We start from the raw sequence: 10401 nt of genomic DNA, 5'->3' as shown, positions 1-10401 counted from the left end.
TTTTGGTGTTAGTTCTTGGAGGTGTTGTAGGTCTTCATAGAACCGATCCACTTCAGCCTCTTCTGTATCAGTGGTTGGGGCATAGACTTGAATTACTGTGATGTTGAATGGTTTGCCTTGGATTCGAACTGAGATCATTCTGTCGTTTTTGAGATTGTATCCCATTACTACTCTTGTTGACTATAAAGGCCACACCATTTTTTTTCTACGGGATTCTTGGCCACAATAGTAGATATAATGGTCTTCTGAGTTAAATTCGCCCATTCCTGTCCACTTTAGTTCACTGATTCCCAAGATGTCGATGTTCAGTCTTGCCATCTCATTTTTGACCACATCAAGCTTACCTTGATTCATAGATCTTACATTCCAGGTTCCTGTGCAGTATTGTTCTTTGCAGCATCGGACTTTCCTTTCACCATCAGACACATCCACAGCTGAGCGTCCTTTCAGCTTTGGCCCAGCCGCTTCACTCTTTCTGGGGTTACTTGTACTTGCCCTCTGCTCTTCCCTAGTAGCATACTGGGACACCTTCCAACCTGAAGGGCTCATCTTCCGGCGTCATATCTTGTAGCCTTTTGTTACTGTTCATGGGGTTTTCTTGGCAAAGATACTGGAGTGGGTTTCCATTTCCTTCTCTAGTGGATCACACTTGGTCTGAGTTCTCTGCTGTGGCCTGTCCGTCCTGGGTGGCCCTCCATGGCAAGCCCCCAGCCTCATCGAACCATGCAAGCTCCTTAGCCACGTCAAGGCAGTGATCCATGAGGGAGTAATATATTGCTATATAGTGATACAGCAATGATCAATTTTTTAAATCTCTAGTGGCACAGGGGAGGGGGGAATCGTGGCTGCAGCAAACAAAGATATTAGTGCCAATATGGGCAGGATCTTAAAAATTCACACCGTCCTGTCCACATCGTCTGTAGGCTTACTTGGACTGTGATCTTTGCAAAAAGATGCTATCGAACCAGATTGGGAAAGGCCAGAGAAAAGCAGGGAGAAACTTGGTAGGTGGATGATTAGAGGCAACATTGTGTGGATGCTCCAAAACACCCACTCCAGTTTGGAAGCCAAACCAGAACAAAACCTCTGTGTAGAAGCACCCCTTTATCTTTCTCCAGTTGCTGTATGCTGTGTGTGTTAAGTGCTGTCAAGTTGCTTCTGGCTTCTGGTAACCCTATAAATTAATGGTCTGGGTCTCCAAAATGCTGTGTCGTTAACAGCCTTGCTCAGGTCTTGCAAACGGATGGCCATGGTCCTTGACTGAACCCAACCATCTCATGTTGGGTCTTCTTCTTTCCCTGCTGCCTTCAGCTTTCCCTAGCACTATTGTCTTTTCCAGTGACTCTTTGTCTTCTCATAATGTGACCAAGGCACAATAGCCTCAGTCTGGTCATTTTAGCTTCTAGGGAGCGTTCAGGTTTCCTGTATACTAGACTGGGATGAAAGGGTATGTTAATGTTCACAGGGTCTTTGGACATCTACAGTGTGCCGGAGGGAAAGTCTAATATCACATCGCCAGGAGAGATTGCAACCTATGTGAATACTCAACATATAAACATGGAAATACTGCAGGTGCTTCAGGCAGATGCTGAAAATGTATTCAGTGGAGCAACAGGAAGCACCAAAGACAGCAGTCCAGGAAAAGATCTTTTTGACATGAGTAAGTTCTTTTGAAAATGTCAGTTTGAAGTATGAGTCCTACCCATGACAGTTATTATTTTCAGTTATGTAAAGGTATTAACTGAACAGTAGTGATGGGGAGGGGGCTCCTAATTTCTTGGGGTGGAGGGGCAAAGACTTTTCCCAGTGGATACTGTACTTGATCTCAGTGATGTCATGTGGCTCTTTTCTCACTATCTGTGTATGTTTGATCTACATTATCACTAGGCCCTTTTGAAGATGCTCTCAAGAACCAACCTCCTGGGCCCATTTTGAACAAGGCTACCTCAGTGGAATGTACCAGTCCTCTTCTGTCCAGAGCAGCTCATTTGGCAGTAGCAGGAGAACTGAGCACAGAGCCCTGGTATCAAGGGGAGATGAGCAGGAAAGAAGCAGAGCAGCTCTTAAAGAAATGTGGAGACTTTCTGGTTAGGAAAAGCACCTCCAATCCAGGATCCTATGTGCTAACTGGACTACACAATGGACAAGCCAAGCACCTTCTCTTAGTGGATCCTGAAGGAACTGTAAGTATTGGATCAAAAAAAGGCCATTGAATTAAAGTCTGTTAGCATGGAAAGCAGATATCTTCCCTCATACTGTTCCACTGTTATCTTTCCCTGTGTAATGGGGTATTCAGGTAAATCTAGACAAAGGCCCCTGCCACACGGCAGGGGGAAAAGCGGCAAAAAGCGTGGCTTTTAAAAGCCGCGCCAAAGTTGAAACGGCGCGGCGGGATCCCACGGATCCCCTGGCCGCGCCGCCTTTTCTCCCCGGCACGATCAGACGCTAGGGAGAAAACACAGATCGCACGCCGAGCCAGCCGAACTGCGCATGTCCGAGAGCGCTCTGTCGGCGTCGGAGCCGGGGACGCGCCGGCGCATCCTTGCGCCGGCGATCAGACTCCCGGTTTGCGGTGCAGCAGGGAGATGAACCACCTCGGTAGGTGGTTCCTACTTGCTCCGGATCATCGAGTGGATGGGCCAGTTCAGGGACGGAAGCACCACGCTTCCCAGATGTTGTGGTGTGATCGCGGCCATTTGCTCCGCCCCCGAACCATCCCGCTACTGGCCCAAATCCCCTCGTGTGAACGGGACCAGAATTAGTTTCCCTTTGAGGGAAGATAATATACAGCGTTTGTATAATCATGTGTTTATTTGCTAGTGAGACTGTATTGTGGAAGTTCAGCAAGAAGAACACATGCCTCTTGCAAACAATGTTCATTCAGGCCCTATTCCAGCTCCATCCCATGGCAAGTATGTGTGCGAAAACAAAGTTAATTCTTGCTGCAGCGAAAGGCCATCAAATAAGCTAGTGAATGTTCAGGGTCTTCAAGAAAGAAGACACTTTGCATGATAGAAACCTACACTTAATGATGGTGTGCTCTTTGCAAATCACGCAGACTTATTTGCAAGGCCCATGTTTCTCAAGTGGAGCGTGCCATATACTCAAACCGATGATTTGTAATTTAAAATCTGCAGTATTTCAGATTTATTTGCATCTGTGCACTCAGTAGCATTCAGCGCAAGGACAGCTGCCCAGTGCATTCCCAGAACTTATTGGATCGCTGGGGCTGATTGTAAGTTGCAGTTTTCAACAGCCTTCTAGTTCACTTTGGGAGGCTAGGAAAACTACAGTTCCAATCAACCCCAGCAAGCAGTCATGGTGGAGATGACTGGGAAGAGTCATTTTCAGGAAAGTGAGGCCTTGATAGATCCATACCTATGTTTAAAGAGCCACCCAATATGTCAGATCACTCTCCCTGCGCCCTTCAGACAGGTAAGGTTTGCGGAGGGAGGGAGCCCCTGTGCGCATGCATAGACAGACAGACAAGCACACTTTTTGAGCTTTCTATAGGACACTTTCAAATGCATGTCAAACATTTTTGTATGTTTAACAGAAATATATGTAATAATGATAGCAATTTAGGGTCACCCATGAGGATGTTTACCCAACATTCATTCATTTATTTAATTTAGAGTCCATTTGTCTCCTCAATGGGAATCCAGCATTGCAACATTGCAGTGTGCCACACTGTTTTCCTCATCTCCATTTAATCCTCACAAGAACTCTATGAGGTAAATTAGGTTGAGAGTGGCCCAAGGACATCCAGCAAGGTTCTGTGGCAGAGTGGGGATTCAACCCAGGGTCCTCCTCCCAGATCCAGCAGTCTCTATTGCCTCTTATCATAACAGTATCTCAACTATCTGCCAAACTCCGTCTCACCTCATTCTGTTTAACTGGAAAACTACTGCCCTGCAAGTGAAGTTGTGATTTCAAAAACTGGGCCATAGATTTTGTTTCTAGCCAGTAGCCTGCGACCAGAAATTAGGTAACAACCAACCCAACCCTGGGAGGGGAATGGATGCAACTCATATATTTGACACCAGAGGGCAGTCAAAGACCATTTTAATAATAATATGCCTGCCACTAAACTGAATTAGCCTGTGGTTGCTTCTACTTGTGACCAATGTTCCCTCTAAACTGAGTTAGTGTGAGCTAGCTCACAGTTTTTAAGCCTACAGCTCACACATTTTTGTCTTAGCTCACGAAGGATGGTTCCAGAGCAAACTACTTTATGCAGCAGCCAAATTGCTCACTCACAGCTTTAATGCCAGTAGCTCACAAAGCAGAATTTTTGCTCACAGGACTCCCCAGCTTAGAGGGAGCATTGCTTATGACAGGCCAAATACTTTACGAAGAAAGAAAGACAGTTTCATTTCAAACATTTCTTTCTCTTTGCCTAATGGATCAAAAAGTGTGCAAGTGTTAGAACTACGATTTGTAATTTAGGATTAAAACATACAGCTAATGTTCATGGCTCACAATTTGTTTGCTCAAAAGACATGATGCTAATCTGAAACTGATACTCAACATTGTTGCCTTGGTTCAAAGTACTCATTATAAAACATTTGGATGGCTTTCCTATTACAAAAATATCCAAGGTGGTGTACAATTTTTTAAAAATGCATTCAGTCCCTTATAATAATATTTAACCACCATCTGTCCATCAGGACGCCCTATTTTTTTCCCTTCAAACTATGACGCCCCTCCTTTTGGTAACAAAGGAAGGAGGATTCCCTCTCCCTTCACCAGGGATGGGGAGAACTGGAATCGTGCCAGAGGGTTTGTGCCCTTGAAATCCAATTTTCCCCCAAGATATCCTCTGCAGTGCTATTGGGTGAACCCTTTCCTAGCATCAGTAGAATCATGGAGTGGAAATATAAATTCCCATCCTATCTAGGTCTTAAAGCCAATAGGCTGTTCAACCAGAAAAAAAGACTGCAATGTAACAAAAAAGTTATTGCTGTTCAATATTCATTAAAAATAAACAACATTTAATTGCAGCAGCTATATATTTGCACACATCTAATAATATATTCAGGTCCACTAAAAGAGTCAGAAAAATGACAGAAAAGCAAACAGGCTCCTTATTCACATGAGAATCCAGAAATTTTCTTCTCTGACCCCAATAAATTACACAGAAAAAGAAGAAAAGCTCAATAGTTTCTACTAAGACCTGTCTCAAATACAAACTCTAGATCTCCTTTCTTGGCCTGTAAATTGTCCATGTAAGGCAGCAAGTGGAAGTGAATTCATTCTTACAAGAAAAAAATATCTAACATGATACCGTAATACTATAAAAATAATATGGTGACTGGAATTGATTAAAGTATGAATATCCAAAGTACATGGGCGAACATACGCTCCACTTCCCTTCCTGAAGACTGCGCCACAAGGTGTCTATTAACCAAACTATAAGCACCAGTCTTCCCTAAGGCCAGAAGAGAGTCACAATCCAACTCAAGTGAGTTCAGGTTATCTGTCAGCACGTGAACCCATCCAGGTTTAAAAGAATCAAATATTGACAGTGAAACTAGTGATTCCTTACTCTCCAGATGAATTGCAAGCTAATATTTACTAACTATTTACTAAATATTTACTAATTTACTAATATTTACTAAATATTTACTCACGAACATGAAATTGAGCCAACTTCAAAGGGCAGCGGAAGACAGGAAGGCCTGGCGTGATCTGGTCCATGGGGTCACAAAGAGTCGGACTCGACTGTGCGACTGAACAACAACAATTAACCAAGCTATAAGAGAAATTGTCTTTTGCCCAGTTTCCATTAACAGGGAAGATGAGGCCATACATCTATGACATGCTGAGATTGATCTAAGGAAATTTGTCTGGATTATATCTGGGCACGCTTAGATATATAAAATAACCCCTCATGTTAGCGTGGGTGGGGTGGGACTAGAGGCTAACAGACACTTATCTAAGACCACTCTATGAATTCTTTACTGAAATAAGGTTTGAAAAAGTCACTTCCCAGTTTACTGCTGATTGCTCAGGAAACAGTATCCCTTTCAGCCTCATCTCTGGTGAATATAAACAGTCTTTCTCCATACTCGCTCTTCTTTTCAGGTTCGTACCAAGGATCGTGTATTTGACAGTATTGGCCACCTCATCAACCATCACCTTGAAAACAATTTGCCCATTGTCTCTTCTGGGAGTGAGCTCTGCCTCCACCAGCCAGTGGAGCGAAAACAATGATGAGAAGAACAATGGTGATCTCTGCTGGACTACCGCCAGAGAAGAGCTATAAACTGATTTCCATACTAAAAGATTATTCACCTGTTGTGTTTTCTGTAGGTTAATGAAATACCATTCCACATAATACCAAGAAAAAGAAAATTCTTATTGCTCCCTAGGGATGGTAAAGCATGGTAAAATAGCAGGCAGGCTTCCCCCCTCTTTAAAATGTTCTGATTCTTTAATATGAATATTGACCAAACACACACATTATATATAAATATATATTTATATTTTTAAATCAGTCTGCTGTAAGTATAGAACAAAAATATTCTGCTCTGTGCTTTCTGACTGAGGCAAAGATCCAACTCTGATTGTTCAGGTTAATGAGTAAATATCAAAGATCTAATTTCCTTGAGAACATGGATACCTTGGTGTCTCAAGGGTAGTTTTATGATCTAATAAGCACAATAAGAAAGGAGAAAGCAGGCAGCCTTCAACGATTAAATACCAGATGAGTGGAAATGAATCCATGAGCTAGATTTTCAACAGGGCAAGTTAGCTTGAAGCAACTTTTGAAACCATTATTCACTGACAAAAGCATTTTCTCTTTCTGATGTCCCACTGAAATTCTCATATAATGCTTCTCCAAATTGTTTGTAACTTGCTTTGACTTTGACTTGGTGTGAACTCTTTGTGTATGAGGTACATGCATTGGTTTTTCTAATAATATATACCTTCAGATAAGCTTTGATTTATTAAACCAATGTTCGATATTAAGGTTCTTCATCTCCTTGTTCATTCACTTCTTGCAGAAGGAAATTCTGGCTACTTTTTTGGGGGGGAAATGCTCATGTCATTTTTAACATTACCTTTTTTCTGAGGAAGTTGCACATTGCTTTCAAACAAAGACTATAGTCAATATAATTGTATTCACTTACATTTTATATAAGTAGCATGACAGAGGTTTATAAGAATATGAATACTGTGGAGAGAGAGTAGACAGAATTATTCACTCTCCTTTCTTAGAACACAAGAACTTGGATTACCTTTTTTAAGCTGTCAATTCAGAACGGAGGGAGTATTTCTTCAGAAAACCCATAATTAATTTACAGAGTTTATTCCCGCAAGGGGATGGTCATGGCCACTTGCTTTAAAACAAGAATAAGTCATGAAGGCTGGACCAGTTCACTGGCCCAGTAACCCAAAGGACTGCTTGGGCCAATACAATCCGGTAAGGGTGCCAACACAGCTGATAGTAGTGGGAGAAAGTATCAGGCATAATCTATGCCTCTTGCCAGTTTCTAGAGACATGCTGTTAGCTGCCAGAGGATGAGGAAATAATGGGTTACCAATCAATGTACTCTCTAATCCCCCCCCCCCACTGAGCAGAGCAGTCCACATCCTGAGCAGAACATAACTGCTGTAATCTTAAAATAGGCAATGGGCAGTGCAAGATCCTGCTCAGCTCCAGATTGCTGCTGAGCAGGACTTCCTGTGTTAATACGGAAGAGGAGGAGGAGGAGATTAGATTTATACCCTGTCCTTCACTACCCGAGGGAGTCTCAGAGCCGCTTACGATCCCTTCCCCTTCCCCTCCCCACAACAGACACCCTGTGAGGTAGGTGGGGCTGAGGGAGCTCTCTCAAGAACTGCCCTTGAGAGAACAGCCCTGAGACAACTCTGAGGTCACACCAGCAGCTGCATGTGGAGAAGTGGGGAATCAAACCTGGCTCTCCCAGATTAGTGTTCGCACTCCTAACCACTATACCAAACTGGCTCATGCACATAGTTTAGTGGGAACAGTGGTTACCATATGCCTGTTATCTCCTGTCGGGTCAGGTCCAAGGCAAGTCTTAGCAGCACTGGTTGCATATCTGGGGTTCATCTTGGTCTCATGACAGGCAACCTACATTACTTACCTGTGCTCTGTATTGGGAAATACCTGGAGATTTTGGGGGTGGAGCCTGCAGAGGGCAGGGTTTGGGGAGGGGAAGGACCTCAGCATGATACAATACCATTGAGTCCACCCAAAGCAGCCATTTTCTCCAAGTAAACCAATCTCTGTAGTCTGAAGATCAGTTGTAAAAGTGGAGATCTCTGGGCCTCACCTGGAGACTGGCAATCCTACAAAGTACAATAAAATAAACCAGTGGATAAAATACATATCAGTGGATATGAGCTAAATGATACCTGTGTGTATTAAGATGCCAGGGAGAAAGATCTATATGCAATAGAGGAGGGTCATGAACTTCTGGTTTTGCTTGTGAACTTTTAGGGTTACCTGGGTGGAAGTTGCTGGGACATAGTGTACTGGACCTTGGTCTCCTCCTACAAGGCCATTTGTAACTCACTTCAGCAAGTGATTTTTTTAAAAAAATAGAGAGCTATCTTTAAAAAAGACGTTTTAAAGCAGGATTTTCCTTTATTTCAGCAAGTAAAATTCCTTTATTTCAGCAAGTAAATTCTATTATGGAGTAAAAAAGAAACAGGATTCTCTCAGGTATGTGCATTATCAAGATATAGGTATTTTTTTGTCTTGACTTAATGCTAAGAGACTTCTCACACATTACATGTGTCAGCTTCCCATGTTCATGTATATTAGCAACAACAACAAAAATCATTTCCTTTCCTGTTCTAGTGTTATGGGTATACACAGTATACAACACAGGCTGCTAAATCTGTGTTGGGAGATGAACATGTAGAACAGCTGTACATTATCTTGTAACCCTTAACGATAAACTTTAAGACGATACACATCTCTGTTTCTGTAGCTCTATTAAAGTTGCAGTCTCATGCATACTTACCCGAGAGTAAATCTCACTGAAACCAGAGAAGCCTCATGACTAAACTGATGTAGGAAAGAGCTGCAGATCATTTCTCACCCATGTCCTGTTGTATGGAATAAGACTAATGTTGGAACCTTCCTGACACTGTCAGGTAAACTATTCCACCAAATGGAAGCCACAAGTGAAAGTAGGCAGGTATGGGCAGTCACTGATCTTACCCATTAGCAAGGCATCAAATACCTAACTCAGATGTGCAAAATCATCACAGAAGACCATACTGGGAGAGGTGGTCCTGCGGATTATATGGGTTCCAGGCCATGATGAACTTTATAGATAATAAATAGCAATTTGAATTGGAACCATAAATGAAGCAGAAGACAATTGAATTATTGCAGAATAGGTGTAATATGCTAATTCTTCCTAGCTCCCAATAGTAATTCCATACCAGCTGAACTTTCTGGGTCGTCTTCAAGGGACATCCCATGTAGAGCGTGTTACAATAGTTTAGTCTAAAAGTAGCATGTGGATACATGGCCAAATCACCCAGGTCAAGGTAGGGAGCCATCCTCTGTGCTCAATGGAGATGGAAGAAAGCATTTTTCTCAGCTGAATTAATTTGCATTTGTGTCTGTATGGCATTTATGGCTGCATGCATGCAATTGGGCCAGGTACAGAGATATGCCTGTGAGACTGTTTGCATAAGCAAATTGCAGTAGGTACAAAAGGACAAACAGGAAAAGGTTTGCAGCTGGTAACCAATGGGCCATGGCTTTTTAATCAAGAAGTGTGGCGGGAAGCTGCTAACAACTGTCCCAATCTTACCCAAAGGGGACAAGTGGGTACTCAGGGGCTGGAAGAAGAAACTGTAGGATGATGGCCACAGGCTGTGCTGGCATGAATCAGATGGTCAGCACCTGGATGGGGTCACTCCTTGGCAACTCTATTTATTCCACTGTAAGTTTCACATCATGGAGGCAAGATGGGCGAGAAATGCAAGGAGGGAGGTAGAACATGGAAGAAATAGTACTTGTCCTGTTAACAGCTTCAACAGATGCAAGCTTTGAAGACTTCACTTTTAGTAATGCATCATGACCCTTTTCCTCGACTGCCTTTCCTTAGCTGATTAGCGTATCTGCCAAAGGAATCGGAGGATGGATTTGCAAGCAGGTTGTAGAGGAGTAATTGCAATTGCATCCTGACACAATTGTTACCTTATTGCTTGAAAGCCGAACCCTGAAATTGAAATAATTAATAACAGTTTTAGAGATTAACTTCAGAACCAGTGATAAAAATGGCTGCAGAATATTTCTAGTTCTCATGGGGTTGGATTAGGGAATCTGAAAATTGCAGGCAAAGTATCTAGTAAGGACATTTCAAGTACAGATTATTTTTAAAAAAACAACATTTGTGAAAATAT

General features: G+C 42.6%; 1 protein-coding gene across 1 annotated transcript in view; it reads left to right on the top strand.

Moving 5' to 3' along the window:
* Positions 1-6216, top strand: part of SHC3 (SHC (Src homology 2 domain containing) transforming protein 3) — an 83764-nt gene extending 77548 nt beyond the window's left edge. The window contains exons 10-13 of the mRNA XM_015409103.1: positions 1466-1568; positions 1605-1660; positions 1888-2183; positions 6088-6216. Of these exons, the coding sequence (XP_015264589.1) occupies positions 1466-1568; positions 1605-1660; positions 1888-2183; positions 6088-6216 (584 nt within the window). The remainder of the gene's footprint in view (positions 1-1465; positions 1569-1604; positions 1661-1887; positions 2184-6087) is intronic.
* Positions 6217-10401: the final 4185 nt, after the last annotated feature.

This window comes from Gekko japonicus, unplaced genomic scaffold (assembly GCF_001447785.1).
Source record: "Gekko japonicus isolate JY-2015 unplaced genomic scaffold, Gekko_japonicus_V1.1 scaffold71, whole genome shotgun sequence".
Lineage (NCBI taxonomy): Eukaryota > Metazoa > Chordata > Lepidosauria > Squamata > Gekkonidae > Gekko > Gekko japonicus.
This window is presented reverse-complemented; position numbering and strand designations above follow the sequence as displayed.